This window comes from Zootoca vivipara, chromosome 11 (assembly GCF_965207765.1).
Source record: "Zootoca vivipara chromosome 11, rZooViv2.hap1.1, whole genome shotgun sequence".
Lineage (NCBI taxonomy): Eukaryota > Metazoa > Chordata > Lepidosauria > Squamata > Lacertidae > Zootoca > Zootoca vivipara.
Genome location: NC_142594.1, coordinates 22,328,909 through 22,348,715, shown reverse-complemented (window position 1 = coordinate 22,348,715; position 19,807 = coordinate 22,328,909). Strand labels below are relative to the sequence as shown.

The following is a 19,807-nucleotide window of genomic DNA, read 5'->3' as shown; positions in this document are numbered from 1 at the left end:
CTTGTGCAGATTCCTAGAACGCTGAAGAAACAAATTATTTATTTAAATCTTTTTATGGCGCCTTTCCAAGAGTCAGGGAAGCTCAGAAAATGATAGAAAGAGAACAGTTTAAAACAGATTCTATATTTTGCACATTACATTTGCCTTTTTAAGCAATTTTCTGTATTAAATAGGTGATGTTTAGGAAGACGCTTGGGCTTGGCTGTTGAGTTGTCATTCACTTTGGTCGTCTTTGAAGGATTTGCTCCGGGGTGACGCAGCAGACGATTCTGGACCTTTGAAGTGGGGCACTTTACACCTGGGTGTTTCATCTGAATGTGTGCGTTTTCAAGACCGAGAGGAGATGAATAATACCCGGAGGCACTCACTAAATTTCACTAACGAACCTCACAGAACTGTGGTGGGCGTGATATATGTACTGGCAAAAAGGAAGGAAGACACCGCAACCAAACGTCCAAACATCTCAATGCACACTATCCCGAACTTATTGGAGAACGGGCTGGATACAACTACAATGAATGAACTGAATAAATAGATATGTTTCCTATTTAGATCCACACCAAGCACAAAAGGAAGTTCTTAATCTCGCTTACTTTCACTTTGGCTGGATCATCAGCGTGAAGAGCGGCTTCAAATGGCGACGCTTAGGGACTTACTAGAGAGATGTGGTAGATAGACAGAAAGTAAATGAATATCCCAACGAGCTCAACGAGGACGAATTCTGAGTGTAGAGATCCTATGGGATTGTACAGCAGGAGAGAGAGAGAGAGAGAGAGAGAGAGAGAGAGAGAGAGAGAGAGAGAGAGAGAGAGAGAGAGAGAGAGAGAGAGAGAGAGAGAGAGAGAGAGGTCACCCAATTTCAAAGTGAAGAAGAATCGCTTGAGATCCCCATCCCACGCTTAACAGACAAACAGATCATTCATAGGTTCTCAGTGGGGCTCTTCGGCATCAGCGTTTAGCCTGGACTCGGGTCAAGGTCTGCCGGGGATTGATCTGCCCGAGTCTTTAACGCGCAGTGACCAGGCACTTTCGTTTTGACAAACATTTCTAGTCGGCCTTCAGGTTTCAAGGTAGGGTCTGTGGTTCAGGAGGCTTATCAAATCACTTAATCTCACTATATAGCGTAAATCCACCGGGGTCAGGGAGCAGATCTGGTTAGAATCATCCCACTAATGGCCCGGGGGGGGGGCGTTGCTGCTGGAGAAGGAGAGGACTGCCAGTTTGAGGGCCTCTTCGCAGACTCTCCTCCCTCTCATTGCTTCCTGTTCCCTGCAATTACACTACCGGTTTGAAGACGATCCGCCAAAGGTATTCTGTTGCAGGCATCGCCCACTGATGGAAAGGCTTTGAAATACCCAGGAAGCATTTCCCTTCCCACATTTCAAAGCAGCCAGCCGAGCAATTTACATTCGCGGGGTTGGACCGAGATTGGTATAGGGCTGTCTTTCTCTCTCTTCATCTCAGTCAGGGGATAATCAGCGCTGGGTGGCAGGGAGGTTCGTCTGAATTTATCACATGTGGCGTTACTGTTCTTCTTACGGGTACCCTTATTGTAATATGGAGCGTCTCTATCCCGGAATAAGGCGGGATGCTATCACAGAGGAAGGAATAGGCGAGCTGATCTAAGCAATCAGCCTCTTTAGAAAGAGTGTGGAAAACCTTCTACTCTTTCAAGAGTCCCAACTGAGAAGCCACACAGAACCCTCACTCTTCTGTTCCGTGTTAACTCCTATCCTTAATTTTTGGCTATGACTGAAGGCGGATTTAAACCGTGACTAAGGCGGATTTAAAGTAGGGGTGGAAAAAAAAGATCATTTGATGTTCCGCTTTGACTACCACTACCACCCATTCATTGACTAAAGAGTGTTAACAAATCTGGGTCTAATTGAGTATACGCCTTAGGAGGAAAAGGAGGGGAGCCTCCTGTCTGGCCAGTCTGAAAACTCCTCCCCTCTCAAGCAAAGCCGGTGCCAACTCGCCACAGACAAAATAACCTGTCAGTTTTCCAACAACCCCCTGCCCCAGGAAATCATTAGGCTCTGAATTAACTCCTTTCTCCCAGCAGTTTAAAGACTCTCTTAAGCAGTTTACGGGAAGGGACTTTCCATGATTCTTTCGCGCTTCCTTGCTTTGGATATGACGCGGAAGACCCAGCTTAAGGGAGGAGATCTCGAGCTCTCTCTTTCCCTCCCTCCCTCCCTCCCTCTGTGTGTGTGTTTTCCCAGTCTTTCCTTGTTTCCCATGGTGGGCGTTATAAAGTCAACTGCTCATCACTAACTTCCTCCCGCGTGTGACTGGAGGGGCGGAGGCCCCCTGTAGTAAGTAGGAGACCCCTCCTCCCCGCCTCCCCAGATGGTACCCCAGATCAACAGCGGCTTCAGTTCTCTTGGATTTCAGGAAAAGGATGCACGTTCTTCCTCTCCAACCCCCTTGACTTATCCAAGGAGGACTTAAGGCTGCCCAAACTTTCTCAATCGACAACTACAACAATCTTCGCAGAGGATAACAAACTATGGAACATGCCTCTGACGACCCATTTAATCTTATAAAAGTCATTACTTAACAAGGAGTTTAATCCCATTCAACACAGAGAGACTTACTACCGAGTAAACGTATTCAGTCTCGCATTTATTTGAATGTGGCTATTGTTTGGCCTTAATACATTTAAGACTAGGGTGTTAAGTCTCTCACCTTGAAGTAAGTCGGAGATCTTGCTGATTACAGTCGAGGCTCCATCCACAAACCACTTACAACGAACGAATCGCATTTAAACCGACCCCCCCCCCCTTATTGCTATCCTGCTAAATAGGTTGCTTTGTGTTTAGGATCGGAAAGAGTGTCTGTCAGCTTTTAGCGCAACTGGCACCCCGATCCTAAAGACTTGAGAGCCAGTGAGACTCACTTCCCAAGTGAGTGCGTTTAGGATTACAAAAAGGGCGCTGTCCAAGCCTTACTGACTCAGAGCCAAACCCGAAATTGTTGAGTTTAATGTCTAATCATTTCACGAAGATTTACTAAGCGGACTCGGAGGCATGGAAACAACGGAGTAATTAAAACGTAACATTTCCACAGTAAGTAAAATGTGCAACTTACGGCGGTTCTGTCCATGGAGTTCCTCAGCATAACATGGCTTTCTAGTCCTCCTCAGAAATAATGCCCTGGTCTTTGTACTGGAAACAGATCCTAGATATTTTTTGCTTACTTGTTTACACTCACCCCTCCTTCCATCCACATTTACGCTCCTTCAACCCAACCCTTTCTCTTGAAATTATTAAAGGGGGAGGGAGTGTGTACTTGCCTTTGTGCGTTTTGTTGTTTTGCTTCTTTACAAAAACCCTCAAAAATGCCCATAAATTCTTTACCAGACTGGAAACACTGATTGAAGGTTCATTACAGCGAAACCAACATTCTTTGAAAATAAGGGTAATAGAGTTGCCAGGGATGGTTTAGCGGTCGTTTGATATTACTTAACAAACAGATTTTCTGACTGCAAAAAAGGAGGGATACATTGAAAAGATTACTTAGGTTAAATGACTGCACAAAAATGCAAGTGAAACCGATGTCCCCAACACATTCCTGGTTATATTTTGTAAAAGGAGACAGAAAGTGGATCTGAACCTGCTGGCAGATCTCTGATTTACAGCAGATCAGCAAAAATTTCTGACACCCAACTGTGTATTAATGGCAACAACCTACAGTATATGACTTGTCTCATCCAAATTAAGGGATTGAATTGAAGACAATTAGCTAGGCAGGGACTTTTGTATAAAAGGGCTCAGAGTCACCTTGTTCAATAATTATGTGGGGGGTTTTGCTTGTTTGTTTTTTGCAGATAGCTCTGGTTGGTAGATCTTGGGCAAAACAAACAAACAAAGTAGATCCAAAAAGCCTGAAGCCCGCCCGCCTCTGCACTACAAATACCTGCTCTGTCGCTTGAAATTTGATTTAGCTGCCGCTTGGTTATTTCTGTCGGGCTGAACCTTATCAAAGCATCTTCTGGTCCTGTGGAGGGCGAGGAAAAAAAGAATTATATATAGGATAGTGATTGAAATAAATTATCATTAAGGACAATAAGAATGGAAAGTACTTAGGACATCAATCAAACTGCTTGCCTGTCTATCAGTATGGCCACCAATTCTCGAGTTCAAACCAGATGGCCAGAATGACTCGAAATCAAATAGTGTTTTTTATGAACGGGGTAGGTGGCATATGTTCATCAGAAGAAGGGGCCTAATATTCACGAATGGGTTTTGAACGTCCTTTTCTTGCAAGCACAACTTTCGAGCCGTCCGATCTGTAAATAATAAAATAAAGAATTCCCAGGGAATGAGAGAGGAGGGAATTGTGTGTCTTCTTCGCACTTTTCAGCCGTCGTGGATCAAAGGTGCAGTGCCCCCTCCCCCAAAAAAGATATTCAAATTAGATCGAAAGGTTACTTAACTCTCCCACTGAGGAACTCAAAAGAAACGCAGCTTTGCAGTTGGATCTCATCCGCCATCTCCCTTTTCACACTTGCCTCTCACATCCATCCCAAGCGCTTGTTACACCTGGTACATCTCTCATCTCTCCCCTCCCTTCTCCGACCCCCTCCACCCCCACCCCGCCTCCCCTTTAACTCTTCTCTCCGGCTCTTCCTTTCATCTTCCTCGCCGGCAGACGTTTCTATTTATCCCCCGGCAATCAAGTGAGTGGCGTCACCAGAGGTACTGTAATGACGATTGCACCATTAAGGGATGACAGCTTTAGAAAGAAGAGGGCAATGGTGAGATCCCTCCCAGAGCCGCTGCTGCACAGTGGAGCATTCGCATCACAAGGTCATCCCCCGGCTCACCACCGCTCGCGGCTCCCCCTCTCTCTCTCTCTTTCTGCATTGGAAGGAGAGGGTCTGCTGGGAAGAAGGGGTGGGGTGGCCCGGGGGGGGAGAGAGAGAGAGGGAGAGAAGGCGCAAGAGGGTGGATGGGGCTTGGGGTGGGGTGGGGGAGAGGAGAATCCGGACTTTATTTTAAAGACCAGCACAATGGAAACTAGGAAGGAGATGGTGATGTTTCTGGAAGGAGGTCAACTTGGCTCCCTGGCAGTAGCCAAGAGGGCACCCAGCTTGGCAGAGGCCGTGGGAAGCCCCGGTCCAGGGCCGCAGGACAAGATGATTCATAGAGGCTGCCACAGCCCTAGGTCTGGACCCTTACCCTCCCGGGAAAGAGGAGGAGGAAGGGTGGAAGAGGAGGATGAAGAGGAGGAGGAGGAAGAGGAGGAAGAGGAGGAGGTGGAAGTGCTCCCGGCGACAGGGACGGTCCCGGAGAGCCGGTCCGCGGCGGCCGCGCTTCTCTCCGCCGGGCAGCCGCTGCCGCTCAACCGCCTGGCCGCCAAAGGCCAACAGAGCAGCTCGGACACAGAGTCGGATTTTTACGAGGAGATCGAGGTCAGCTGCACCCCGGACTGCGCCACGGGCAACGCGGAATACCACCAGCACGGCAAAGGTACCCCAACCCCTCCATTTCTCCCCACGCCTCCCAGTCTCTGGTCCTGGGGCTCAGGCCGGCCGGGTAGGAGCAGAAAGTCAGCGCCTGGTACTGGAAAGCAGGCTGCGTCTCTGCTGTCCACCCCGATCCCCAAAGTGCTTAAGGGCTAGTGGGGGGCTGTCGGGGAGGCAGCCTGCCATATACCATCTGATCTGGCTTAAGGGCTTTGATGATGTTTGCTGCCTCGGTTTGGATTGTCCGTCCCCCCCAAACACACCTTCTCCCTTTTCCAGGATCCGTAGAGCCATGGCTTGGGGGTTCCCTGGTATCTCTAATTGCCCGCAGAGAGACATCTGCAATAACCCACACACATCTCCCGCTTTGAAGTCTAACGACGTGTTAATGGGGGACATGAAATCGCATCCTCGCTGCAACAGAGAATTATGACCTTTGCAGATTTCCCTCCTGCAGCCCAGACTTTTATTGTAATGAATTCTCCCAGAAGCTTTTCCTGTTCCAGGGCATAGCAAGACCCCCCCTCCCCGCCCCCATCCTTGCGCCCACACCTACCCAGGATTATAGTACTCTGGGCTCCCAGCTCCCCACCCCCAAGGAAGGAGGAAAGAAGGCGAACTTCCTGGGATTTGGCCAAGATCAAAAGAAAAACCCCGCGCCTGCTGGCCAGGCTTGCAAGCAAGCTGCTCTTCGGGGCTGTGGGCGCGCGCCTTTCCCCTGGCAGGGATGCAGCGTGCCTGCGGGAGCCCCGAAGCAGCCACAAGAAAAAAGGACAGTAACAGTAAAGGGGGGGCGCGGGAGCGGCTGACGCCCCCGCTGCCCAGCGCCCAGTACTCAGGTCATTTTCTTTGCACATTGGTTAGATGTCCCAATTGCCTTGTCACTTCCGTGTCTCGGTGGCGCCAGCTCGGAAATGGTCCCAGGGCTTTAATTGCCTTTGGTCTTATTCAGGGCACAATGAGAACTGGCTGCATTTGAAAGCGCGCGCACACACACATACACACACACACACAGGCCGAGACCACGGACTCTTTCTCGCCACCCCCTTCCCCATCACTCGCACCCCCACCCCACCCCTTCAGCCTCAGAGCCCTAAATATCTTCTGGGAAAGCTCTGGTTTGGCCCCGGAGGTTTCTTTCATCTCCATTACCAGAAGGAAAGAAGGCTGTTTTTGTTGTTGCTGCGGGGAGAGGGTGGGGGCCATTACACAAGAAAGGTGACTCCGCCATCTCACTTGCCAGTTATGGTCATGTATGGCAAAGGACGGTTATCAGAGGCAAACAAATGGAGGGGCGGGGAGGCTATCGCCTTGGCAAGTACTTCCCTCTGCGCACCGAGACGACAGGCCTCAGAGATGGACGCTAAGGACCCCCATAGCCTTTGGAGAATCTCCTTTGTATTGCAGAGAAGGAAAACATCACCTGATGGTGTCAGAGAGATCTTTTAACGTCTTTACCCCACCTACGTTGTATTGAAAGTTCATTCCCCTGTGATCACTGTCCTGGCGGATTTGTTCGTTTCAGGTCTCTGTGTGTCTCTCTGTGTGGTGTGGACCCTTTCTAGGTGCTCTCTAGAAAGGCTATCCGCGTTGGTTTGTCGCAGGCCAAACAACAGCAACAGCAAAAGCAACAAAGAGGCACCTAGACGTCAAACAGATTTATTATACCACAAACTTTAGTGTAACTACAGCCTACTTCAGCAGATGATTTGGGGGATTTCACATGCTACTCCAGTAGTAGGATTAAACAAAAAAAAGCAGTAGGCTTCGAAAGAGGCCTCTTTGATACTTATTTCCCTTCTCCTAGTTATTTCCCGCTGCAGGTGCTGGGGAAAATGAGCCAAAGAAAAAAGCTCTCCTTACTTTCTGCTTCTGCCCCATTCCCAGTGACTAGGTATGCTGAAGCGTTTTGGAAGCCTGTGTGCATTCCTTAGATCATAGCTGCCAAGTTTTCGCTTTTCTCGCGAGGAAGCCTATTCAGCATGAGGGAAAATCCCTGTAAAAAGGGGATAACTTGGCAGCTATGCCTTAGATCTAAATGACACCTGGGATTACCATCAGAAACCTATTGGCTTCTGTTCAATGCGATGTCGATCCCATTGAAATCCACGCGATTAAATAATAATAATAATAATAATAATAATAATAATAATAATAATAATAATATCCAACAAACGTGTCCGAGTATAGCGGCACCGTTTGGCCAGCGCTTTTCAGTGTAAATTGTGTCAGTGCGGGGTGGGGGTGGGGGTGGGGTAATGCGGCCTTGTAATCCAGATGCTGAACACAACAGGAAATGCAATTGGCTTTCAGCTAATTTTACCGGAGGAGTAAACCTCGACGCGCAGAGCGGTCCTAGGCATGTTTACTCCAAATAAAGCCCTATTATGGCCAGTAGGGCTTACTCTCGGGTAAGTGGGGAAGAGGATTGCACCCTTAACACAAAAAAGGAACCAGATTGCCATCCAGGAGCTAAATACTTTGGGTAGTCATACCTAAACACCTGATTTGAAATAATAATAATAATTAATAATAATAATTTTACTAATTTTAAGGCGCCTTCCATGGTTTCATGACATTGTTTCCAAGTAAGCCTAATGTACACCTAAAGCCAGTCAGTCAACCTGAGCCTAGGTATATGCGCTCAAAAGAAAACCCTCAAAGTAAGTGCGCAGCCCCATGAGATAATACACCCCATAGAGTCCTACTGACTGAGGAGTTACTCCTGAGTAAAGGTGTCTAGGACTGGGCTGCCCATCTATTTAAATCCTAATAAGGTAACCAGGCTGCTGATCTAACTATTCTTTCGGATCTCTCCAGTTACCGGTATTCGGTTACTAAATATGGGCTAGTTTGTGTTCGTAGGCATCCAGCCCCAGTTCTCAGGGACTCCAAACTGGGAGGGAGAAAGTGGACAAACAGAAATTAAGCGGGGGGGGGGGAAGGAAACACAGGTTGGCAGATCCCCGCTGCCTTTCTATCTCTCTCGATGTCTTCCTCTCGACTTGCCCTTGCAGGACACTGCTCGGAGACCTCAGCAGGCAGCCCCAGCAGCGGCGGGGACCCTCCTAAAGGCAGCGGGGGCAGCGGCGGAGGGGGCTCTCAAGGATCGCTGGCCTGCAGCGCCAGCGATCAAATGCGCCGGTACCGCACGGCCTTCACCCGGGAGCAGATAGCTCGGCTGGAGAAGGAGTTCTACCGGGAGAACTACGTCTCCAGGCCCAGGAGATGCGAACTGGCGGCCGCCTTAAACCTCCCAGAAACCACCATCAAGGTAGGATCGCAAGCGGGGATCTCAAGGTTCCAGTACAGTGTCACGCATGTACAGTCTGCCCAACGGCCGAGACGTCCTCCCTGCCCCAAGCTTGCTTACAGCCAAGCAGCAAAGTTCCCCTGCGGTGGACTTCCGGCCATGGCTTCCCTGCGCTTATTTAAGCTCGATGGCAGTTTACTGGAGCTGCCATTCAAGAGCTTTTAAGGCAGGGCGATTACCCCCTTTCACCCTTTCCATGCGTGCAGAGTAGAGATCCCAATCCGCATTAGTAGCTTGTCAGTTTCACTGAAACCTGCTCGCGTTCTTTACTCAATGGGCTTATTCCTGTGTACTTTTGGGAGAGGTGCGTCTCCGACAGCGCGGTCAGATCTATACACGCCTGCTCGGAAGTAAGTTCCACTGAGTTCAACGGTGTGTAGGACGAAAGCTTCTAAGTGTGCATAGCATTGCAGTTTTCCCACCACTTATTTCGGAGTCCACTGAAATTAATCCAAAAGCAGCTTTTAACCACGGTCGAATGAAACGTCCCCAACTCGCGAGCAGCCTTGCTAACGACTTCGAGATGTTTCAAAGTTGGTCCCCCATGGAGCTGCTAGACTACTGATCCTTTAGGTTCCCCTCCCTCCCCCGAGTAAAATGGTTGCTTCCAACTTTGGCAACTGAAACTAATGGCGCTTACTCCCAAGTAAATGCGTACAGAATGGTATCTGACTTGAGTGGGATTAAATAGGATGGAAGCACTGGTGCGCCTTGGATATCTTGCGGACCAGGTTGTCTCCAGAACAAGGAAAACCCGGAAGAAAATCCAAGGCTGCATTCTATGCACACTTATTTGGGACTAAGCTCCTTTGAAGTCGATGGGACTTCCGTCAGTGCAAACAGCCGCAGGATTTCGCTGCGCTCTTCCCCTCCCTCCATCTTATAGCTCCTGGGGAGTCTGCGCGTCTGTTTCAATTTACAGTATAAGCACTGCACAGTCTAAGGATGGCAGACTATTTGCGGACGCAGCTACTGGCACAAAAGAAATTTCACACCCGAAGGGTGTCAAGGATACAAGTTGGTTTCATCTGGAAGCAGTGAGGCTCCTTTCAGTTTCAGCGGATGTGGCTTGAGCCCGTCTCCTCATATAGCTCCAAACATACTGGGTGCATGTTGCAAAGGCTGAAAAGCGGGCAGGATAGGAGAGGCAGACGGGAATGCAGCAGGAAGGCAGTTCTGTAGCAACGATAATAGCACTGTAGTAAAAATAATAATAGTCACCGTGAAACTCCATCATTGGGTGTAGTTGATCAAGCTCACAGACACCCCACACGCACACTTTTCATTTTATTTGTATTTAAATATATGCACCGGGGAATGCCACCTGCCCCCCCCCCCGTTGGAAGGGCGATTCAGCAAGTGGATGCTGAAAATCAGTTAATATTGTGAGATGAAACGATAGTGCTGTGTTGCAACAAAACTCAAGAGGCCCTGGGTGGATTGCTAAATACCATCGAGGCTCTAGGTTTTATTGTTGTCCTTTTGTCCATTGGTCAACACTCAATCCCAGGCCCAGTTAGGTAAGCCAAGGGTCTTCCAGGTTCCTGCTGTAACCCCAGGCCCGTTGAGCCGGAACTCTGACCGCACAGAGTTCTCCGAGGTCAAGTGAGCTTGCAGCCTCCCTCCAGAGCATAAACAGGGCGCGCGTGAGGATTGCAGCCTTGCTCCGTCTTCTTGAGGGAATTTTAAGAGCTTCCTGTGGTTCTTCTGTCTGTCTCTCTGCCAGGTGTGGTTCCAGAACCGGCGGATGAAGGACAAGAGGCAGCGCTTGGCCATGACTTGGCCCCACCCGGCAGACCCGGCCTTCTACACCTACATGATGAGCCACGCGGCGGCCACCGGCAACCTGCCCTACCCGTTCCCGTCACACCTGCCGCTCCCTTACTACTCCCATATGGGCCTGGGGGCCACCTCGGCTTCTGCTGCGGCCGCCGCCCCCTTCAGCTCCCCACTGAGACCTCTGGACACCTTCCGGGTCCTCTCTCACCCCTACCCCAGACCAGAACTTCTGTGCGCCTTCAGACACCCTTCCCTCTACGCCGGCCCAACGCACGGACTGAGCGGCGCCGGAGGGAGCCCTTGCTCCTGCTTGGCTTGCCACGGGAGCCAGGCCAACGGGCTGTCTCAAAGGCCTTCGGGTTCGGACTTTAGCTGCTCCGCCACCACCAGGACTGACTCGTTCCTCACCTTCACGCCCTCGGTGCTGAGCAAGGCCTCCTCGGTCTCCTTGGATCAGCGGGAAGAAGTCCCTTTGACCAGATAAAAAGCTTCATCTCAGGTTTCTCTACTCTCCCCTACCCCACCCGTCCTCACCCCATCCCTCAACTCTTGTCCAGAGACACCCTCCCTCACCCCAGCCGGTCAAAGAACTTCTATAGCGTGTTTATTTAATTGTGGGCAGTGGACGCCAATGGAACACTGACAGAGGAAGGAAACGGAACTGTGAAATAGAATTTTAACAAAAACGAAACAAAAATGGAAGGATTTCTGTTTCGTTCTTCTCTGTGGAAAAAAGTACCAGAGTTGCAACTGATTGGTGGGCGGGCGGGGGACGACTTTGCCAAGTGACGTTTCTACGAAGGCGGAAGGAAGGAAGAAGATGTGATTTTGCACCACAGGGGGAAATAATCGGGAACTTTGGTCTCCGAAGGACTTTTTTCTCCAGCCTAAGAGGGCAGGATGCCCACCAACTGCGGCATCGATAGCTTATGCATAACCTTGTATGTGACTAAAAAGGGAAATACTTGAAAGGAAGAAATTGTCGATCCTAACGAATAATGTATGCCTGATGAAAGTAAAGGTTTATTCTTTGCCAGATTAAAAAGAGAAAGTGAAGGGCCTTTGTTGGATTTGCCATGTCAGAGTGTCATCCCCGTTATTTCTGACTATTATCATAACCACCGTCATTATTAGGCTAATTGGCTTCAGAAAAACACCAACAAAACTCATCAGAATTCCCTATACATTTTTTGTGTGCCTTTTTCTTTCTCCAGCTCAGAAATGCCGGCTTTCCGGAAAGATCTCCCCACTCCACCCACCCACCTACCTTTTACCCTGAAAGGAAAGGGGGAAAGGGCGATCTTTTGTGTCTTGCCTACTGAGATGGGGCGGGGCGTGTGTGTGCGTAATGGGAGGGGGCTGGCGAGCGAAATTGTCAGAGGGAAGCCCAGGAGCGTCAAAGCTATTTGTCCTTTAAAAGAACAGCGTCGCACTGTCACTTTCTGAATTGTGACCACACCGGCGAAATTAGCAAGTGATGCATAATGTAGCGAAAGGTGCTCGTTCTCTCCACCACCTACCTACCTTCTTTCTTTCTTTCTTTCTTTCTTTCTTTCTTTCTTTCTTTCTTTCTTTCTTTCTTTCTTTCTTTCTTTCTTTCTTTCTTTCTTTCTTTCTTTCTCTGTTTAATGTGTCGGCTGCAAGAGTATTCTCTGCACAGAGACCGTGCGCCTGCCAAACGCTAACAAGCCGCCAAGGGAAGAGATTAAGTGACAGGGAGCAGAACTCTTCTCTTCACGCAATCACTGGTCTGCAAATTAAAGCCGAGCCGCTTTCTGCCTCTCCTTCCTGGTTCACCTTCAGTTCTCCCGTTGCCTTCCACGCCACCACAATCCTCCCACACACACTCTTCCCCCCCTTTCATTTTTATTCGCTGCCTTTGAGTTTGGAATTGAGCTTTTGTTCATCTTCCTTGTACCTGTCTCTCGCATTTCGTTCTCCTTGTACTTGTCTCTCGACGCTCCTTGGGCATAATCGCCTCGCCTCGCTCCCAGGCCCCAGCCCGCTTCTTCCACAACCTCAAGTAGAAGAAGTTCTTGTAGCAGAAGCTGTTTGTATATTATTATTATTATTATTATTATTATTATTATTATTATTATTATTATTATTAGCCAGAAGTATAGCAACCACAATTTAATTAAGAAAACTTCCCTCCCTCCATTAAACTAGGCTAGTAATGTCTCTCTGCATTCACTTGCTTAATTTGCCACTTCAAACAATGAAGGCACCAAATTTAACTCACTGGTGTATTTTACCAAGTCACAATTTCGAAACTCCTTCGGCAGGGTATTATTATTAATACTGTAATTATTTATCATATATTTAAAATCCACATGCCCAATTTATATTTTCATTCCGATTGCAATGGAAATACAGTAAACGGTTACTGGAGGGAATGGCTAGAAGAAAAGATGTTTTTGACATACTTGCTAGCCTAGTTTTGTGTGTTAAATCTCGTGTGTGTGTGTGTGTGTGTGTGAAGAGGGAACTGAGTTGTCGCGATCTGCAGTCCAAATCCATAGATCAGTTAAGACGCAACGTAGGAATTATTGGCTATTTGAAGCGGGGACCCAAAGTTTGCTTAAATGGCAAGCAACTTCAAAGAAAATCGGTGGTAGTTGTGGGTTCATTCCAAACAGTCTTCATGCCGGCCTGAGAGCAAAGTATGAGATTGTTGATGGCGTTGAGACATAATTCGGAAAAGTTCGCCTTAGCAAGAGCAGCTCTGAAATGAAAGAGTAAGAATACCTCGGATCAAGGGGAAACAGAAGCCGGAACTCCCATTCATTTCAACAGGATTCGCCGTAGGTCAGGAGAACTTCTCTAGAAGGCTCTGTTCTTTCTATGGTTAGGACAAAGGGTTAAAACAACCTAGGTTTCTACGCTAATTGGTCTCTCAAGAAGGAGAAGTATGAGCCTTCATTTCAAAACGTTGCTTTTCATTGAAAAAGTGGTTGACCCTGGGGAGTTAATAAATAAATAAATTTAAGGAGTTGAAATGCGATTCCCTCAAAGCAAAGTAGAATAAGGATGTGGCTGATTTCCACAGAAATGTCAGCTATGAGAGTGATACATGTCTCCTTGATATTGTCCCTATTATTATGGACTGATACACCATAAATGAACAAACATGGAAACAAGAATATTGCAGTAGGGACACTAAAGTTTCTATAGAAACCTTAGGTAGATTTACTTGGAAACAAGTCCCACTGAATTCAAAGGGACTCACTCTGAGAAAAGACGTTTAGGTTTAAGGGTGTGTGTTAATGTCTACTGAAAATTGATCACCTTCTCTCACGTGACAAAAATAATGCAAGCGAGCGAACAATGTCTAATTTTGGAAATGTGGAAGCAGCCCATTGTCCAGAGATCATAAGAACTCGGCTTTGAGTGGATGCCTCCCCGTGACTCAGGTCGCCTCGAAAAGAGAAGGAAGCGGTTTCCCACCTTTTGGGTGGGCTGTCAGGATTCACACCTAGATTGAAGCCTGCAGTCTTCGCCTGCCTAGATCGCCTATTGGCTTCCAATTTTCCTTTTCTCCTGTTCTTGTTGAAATCCATGGCAAAAATGCTAGTCAGTCCGCGGAGGATACTCATAGGCTTTGGTCGCGTGTCTCTAGAGCGGTGTGTTCCTAATCCGACGGTGGGCAGGGGCTTAAGCGCATTTATTAGAGATTCTGTATAAATCAATGCACATGCCCCACTAAGAGATCAATGACTTGCCATTTGCAAGCCCAATCCTAAGCATATATACAATTTGGTAGTCCAGAGGAGGACAGCGTCAGTGTCCACCCCTCCTCTTATGAGGGCAATCTCCTCTGGGAGTAATGAGTAGAAGAAAATAATGCAACAGCGGATCATGAGTACTGATCTACCATGATTTCGCCTTCAGCACATCGTGGTTGCAATGATGGTCCCAAAGGAAATGACGAATTAAAAATAGATCAAACGATATTTTAATTTTATTTAATAAAAATGTATACACCACTTGTGTTTGTGGTGAAACCTCTAGCGGGTTTACAGGAAATACGACAAGATATATTTTACTTTCCCAACTTAGGCTGATGGATGTAGGCTTTCGAGGATCACTGAACGCTTCGGCACAGTGTTTCTCCATTTCTTTCTACAGGCGTATGGAGATCTAAGGGGAAACTGAGGTTCACAGGATTGCAGCCTATCCGTATGGACCCTTTTGCATGTCTGCTCAGCGCATACCCCTTTCTCAGAAAGAAGTCCTACTGAGTTCAGTGGACTTACTGCCGAGTGAGTGCGCTGAGGATGGCATACTCGGGACTGTTTTGGTGTTCAAATGGTCATCGGCAGATAAAAAGCGCCGCAGTGTCAAACATGAGCCCTTATCATGCAACATCATGCAACATCCTAAACGCTGCAGAGTTTTTGATTAAGACACTTAAGGACACAGATCACATTTGCTTCCGCACTTGCTAGTCTTTTGATGGGAGCATGAAACGGGGACAGGAACGTTGCAGAGTTAGGAACTTGCCCAAAGCCTCAAACACGGAAGGAGAATTCTTTATGATCTTGCTTAGGTAAACCTGGCGTCAATGTTTCGATGCTGGATTAGCACTGCAACTCCAAATCCTGGGTGCCCTCCGCGAGCATCTGCTGGCGAGTTTGACACCCTTGGTTAAGAACGGAGAGCGAGAGGGAGGCTGCTCTCCCCCTCCCCCTGCTCTCCCCCCCTCCTTCATTTAAGCTCTCCCACCTACCATCCCATCTAGTCTCTCTCCATTATCCCGTTGGGAGCCATTGTCTTTCAAATGGGGCTATCTCTGGCGGATCCGGCGTAGCACAAAGATGATAGTGAATTTTCCCCCCGTGATTCGGTCATAGGGCAGAGATTGCCTGAGACAGGTAAATAGGCTGCGAGGTTGCGGTAATGCCAGGCGTATTTTCAGTTAATAGGGAGGGAAAATGAGGTGTCTGGAGCAATATTGGAAAGTACAAGATCGATGATCCGTCCTCGTGTCCAATCAGCAGCCTTTAATTGACTGTATTTTCTAGGTAATTGAGCCACTCTGCCTCTAAATTGAAGTGGAAGATATAACAATACATCTTGCTGGGAGGAATTACTCATTACTTCATAATGAAATTTCCCTTTTTGCTATGGAGTGGGTGGGCTGAGAGCTCTCACCCTCTTCTCCGTTCTCTCTCTCTCTCTCTCTCTCTCTCTCTCTCTCTCTCTCTCTCACACACACACACACACACACACACACACACACACACACACACACACACCGCGGCTGCAGTTTGGTCATAGCTACGTAGATTTAAATGTGCAAAGGACAGGAAACGGAAAATAGATGAGGAAGCAGGTCGGGAAAATGAGGGTCCCCAAACCCTAGAGGAATCAATGATAAACATTGGCGCAAGTCATTCTCTATGAAGCAGAAAGGGATGGGAAAGGAAGTCAAGAGAGAGTAACAAAGAAGATCTGGGGTTTATAGCCAACTCGCCTCCTAGGTCTAAAAACCCATGCAAGCGCCCCAGGAAACTGGGAGTTAAGTCTGCTTGGTTTCAGTGGGGCTTGCTTCCAGAGGGTGCGTTTCTGAAGCCAGACATTTTGCACACACACAGACACACTCATGCGGGAGGGAGGGAGGATGGGAAGAAAGAGCACCCAGCACCAGGCAGGCTGCCTGCCTCCCTTCCTCGTCAACAGCAAACGCCAGTTGTCTGCGGGCCCCTCCGAGGTGCCACTTTCCATCCAGCCCAATTCGGCTCCAACAGGCCGGCGGCGGGTTGTTAGCGTGTGATTGATTGCCTTATTAAAGCGTGTTCTTGTAAGTGTGACCGAACGGATTGCATTGCATATGTTTGGAATAATGCTCATTTTAAGCAACTGGAGGAAGGGAGATGAGCTCGGGAGAGAGAGTTAGCACTCCGTGATCCCACTCAATGGGCTTGGAGCTCGCGCATTAAATTGCTCGGTTCTCTAGCAAATAATTCAACCCCTTTTTTGCATGTAGTCCTGTCTTTGGGATTCTCCCCCCTCCCCCCAGAAAAAAATTGTAAAGCGCTGCTCTGACAGTCACCCCGCACCATTCAGCGAGGGGGAAGTCTGTTGATTAAATTGGGTAGAATCTGCTGTCCCTCGAGGTAGTTTCTCAGCGAGCTTTCTTACTGCGGATTAGTTACCCCGGTTTAGAACCTTTATCGAATCAGAATAGGTTTCCCATCCATTTAATGAATGCTTCGGTGTCAGGGAAGTGGAGCTCTTAACCTACATTGCTGAAGTGGTGCTCTTAATCCGCGTTAGCGATTGTGAACTAGAATTGCTCCGGTTTCATTGACAAGAAAATGCTGCTGCCTGCTTGGCTTGAGAAAGAGGCCTCTCCATTTATATTGTGAACCGTGGCTATAGGGCGGTATACAAATAAAACAAATAAACAATCAAATAATAATAATAATAGTTGTTGTTGATAAAACTTTTTATAAATTAACCTTTCTGTTTAAATCGGGTCTGCTCTGAACTGTTTTCTTTTCCTGTTCCTAAAAACGGGTCCCCTCTCCTTCCCCAGTTTTTCATTCAGGTTTTCTGAGCCTGGCTGCTAGCTGGTTTCCCCAGACTTGCAAGAAGGACGCACGTGGCTCCATTAGCTCTGCCGTGCTGGTGTTTGGCTCCATCAGAAAGCAGGTCGGGGTTTGGTGTCTATTGTTTCCCATTATTCTCTTGCTCCCGCTGGTTATATTATTTTAACTACTGAGTCGAGCCACCGCAAACATTAGCCACCATATGTCAAGCCAAACGCCCCAGATCCTGCCAGGAGCGACAGTGTCGTCGCGGGGGTGAACACGACGTCAAGCTTAGTTGGCCTCTTCACAGCAGAATGGCTTAATCTTCTCTTTTCATTATCCACGACTGCAGATTACAAAATGGGAAACAGGCAAATAATCTCTCTGCCTATAGCCTTCCCTCTCCCCACTTTTGCTTCTGATCTCCACATACCCCACCAGCCTCTCACATGCACACCTTAATTTGTACCCCAACCACTGTGCCGCTAGTTCACTTTCTAGGGAGCCTTTCGGTCTTGAATTTCTGATCCAAAACGTCGATTTACATTTATATTTGCGTAACGGCGAGAACTGCAGATAGGAGCTTTTCTCTCTGTGTGTGCGCACGCTTAACAGCTAGACGAAGGTCCTTAGCATAAAACAGCAAATCTTGGGTCCGGTGGACAAATTCGTTAACCAGATCACTGGGATAAAACGACTTAAAGGCTCAGTGGTTAGAGCACATGCTTTTCACTCACAGTTTCCAAGCTTAGTCTCTGGTCCCTCCTGTTAAAAGAGAAGGTGACAGAAGACTGCAGAGAGCCACTGGCTGTTAGAGGAATAGACCAAGGTCCTAGTCACATAGCACATGTTAATCAGATGCCTTTCCCCAAAGAATCTTAGGGACTGTAGTTTGTTAAGGGTGCTGGGAATATTAGTTTCGTGGGAATAAACAACAGTTTCCAGGACCCTTGGTGAGAAGCTTTAAAGGTATGGTGTGAATGTGATCATAGGTAATCATGAGTTAAATGCCCATTTGTTAACTACTGATTGAACAAATGTCCTGAGCTGGTATAAGGAAACTTCTATAGGTATATATAATGTACTGTAAATTGCTCAAGCAAATACACACATACAGTGTCTCTCTTTACAGCGCAATGGGAAACCCAGTTAAGCATCTTAAACGGCTTGATTTCAAGACTGGTTCTAAAACCCAAGGAAGAAGACCCCACTGATTTCAAGTAAAGGAGCCCACTTTCAAATAATGTTTCGGAGCAGTGGTCCTGGGTCTCGTAAGTGGGATCTATTGAAATCAGTGAGCTTCCCTGACTTTCCCAAGTAAGGCACAAATAAATGAGGGGAAGGGGGACCTCAAAACCCACCGGAGCAAACAGCAAGATAAAGTGGAAGATTTTTCCAGCCAACCCTCTTTAACTATGAGTGTTGCTGAGCTTCAGAAGGTTTAAGTGAAAATACATAAGTTTGTTTGCATGAGTGGTTGGTGAGAGTGTAAAGTCGCCCTGTGGGCAGTACTGTATAGTGGAAGGGACCAACTGAGAGGTCTGTTTATTAAGTCGGCCCCTAACCCTCGGATAAGGGTTATCCGAGGTTATCCAGTACTCGCTCGGAAGTCAACCCCGCTGCTTTCAATGAAACTTACTAAGCCTGCCTTCCTATGCACACTTAACGGGCAACAAGACTCTTTGAACATAGTGAACTTGTGTAGAATTGTGCCATAACCTTCATATGAACATTAAAAGAGTCCAGCATCCTGTTCTCACAGTGGTCAATCCAGATGTCCATGCGATGCCCACTAGGAGGACGGGAGAGCTAACACTTGTGCTCCCCAACAACGGGTGCTCAGAGATGCACCAGGCCTCTGATGTTGGAGGGAGTCCACAGCCACTCCTGTGATTTCCTCCTTAAAAGGTATTAATTTGACTTATACCCACACAATGTTGTGTGTGAAGGACAATAACATAGTGGTAGACCTTGCTTCCCAAATCCAACCTTGGAGAATCTCTAGTAGGCTCTGAAGGACCTCGAAGAGCCACTTGCAGTCCGGAGTAGGCGTTAGTGAGCCAAGTGGACCAATTTTGGCTCGGTACAAACCAACTGGGTCATTGATAAGTCTCAGATTCTGCGCTAGGCTTGGCTAAGCTGTGGCCCTGCAGATGTTGCCGAACTGTCTCCACTAGCCCCCAGACAGCATGGCCAATGGTTAGTGATGATGTCAGCGTCATCTGCATGACTGGAGATGATACTACACTGATCATTTAATGATGAGTAAGCTCCATTGACTTTAAAGCATAGGAACCTCCCTTAGAGTGAGTCAGACCATCGGCCTAGCTACTCGTTCCTACAACACATGAGTAACAAGATGGAGTTTCCTGCTGTAAGATCTGGGGCTGCCCAAAAGGCTAAAGAAATTCAAGTTGGTGCAAAGGCAGGACACGTTGGCCACATCCCTAGTGTACCCCTCTCTCCCCATTCCCCATTCCGAAGGCCACGTTTATGCCTTTGCTTGAATGGGCTTAAAACATGAAGCTGCCTGATATATTGATCCATCTAAATCAGTATGGTCTACACCAGGGTTTCTCAAACTTGAGTCTCCAGTTGTTTTTAGACTACAACTCCCTTCATCCCTAACTAGCAGGGCCAGTGGTCAGGGATGATGGGAATTGTAGTCCAAAAACAGCTGGAGACCCAGTTTTGGGAAACTTTGGT

At 47.8% G+C, this 19,807-nt stretch overlaps 1 protein-coding gene across 2 annotated transcripts; it reads left to right on the top strand.

Moving 5' to 3' along the window:
• The first annotated feature begins 5,017 nt into the window (after positions 1–5,017).
• Positions 5,018–11,218, top strand: EVX1 (even-skipped homeobox 1). 2 transcript variants are annotated; one of them, XM_088654212.1, is made up of 4 exons: positions 5,018–5,212; positions 5,249–5,477; positions 8,491–8,747; positions 10,513–11,218. In XM_088654212.1, exons 1-4 carry the CDS (start codon positions 5,018–5,020, stop codon positions 11,047–11,049), a joined length of 1,218 nt encoding a protein of 405 aa, XP_088510338.1. In that variant the 3' UTR covers positions 11,050–11,218. The 2 variants fall into 2 exon arrangements, with proteins under 2 accessions (XP_088510338.1, XP_034984632.2); XM_035128741.2 differs by having other exon boundaries at positions 5,018–5,477.
• The last annotated feature ends 8,589 nt before the right edge of the window (positions 11,219–19,807 follow it).

Excerpts from the sequence above, each read along its gene's own strand:
- EVX1 (XM_035128741.2), top strand. The coding sequence starts at position 5,018 with ATGGAAACTAGGAAGGAGATGGTGATGTTTCTGGAAGGAGGTCAACTT. Across the intron at positions 5,478-8,490 it reads ATACCACCAGCACGGCAAAG|GACACTGCTCGGAGACCTCA; the intron begins GTACCCCAACCC and ends TTGCCCTTGCAG. Across the intron at positions 8,748-10,512 it reads TCCCAGAAACCACCATCAAG|GTGTGGTTCCAGAACCGGCG; the intron begins GTAGGATCGCAA and ends TCTCTCTGCCAG.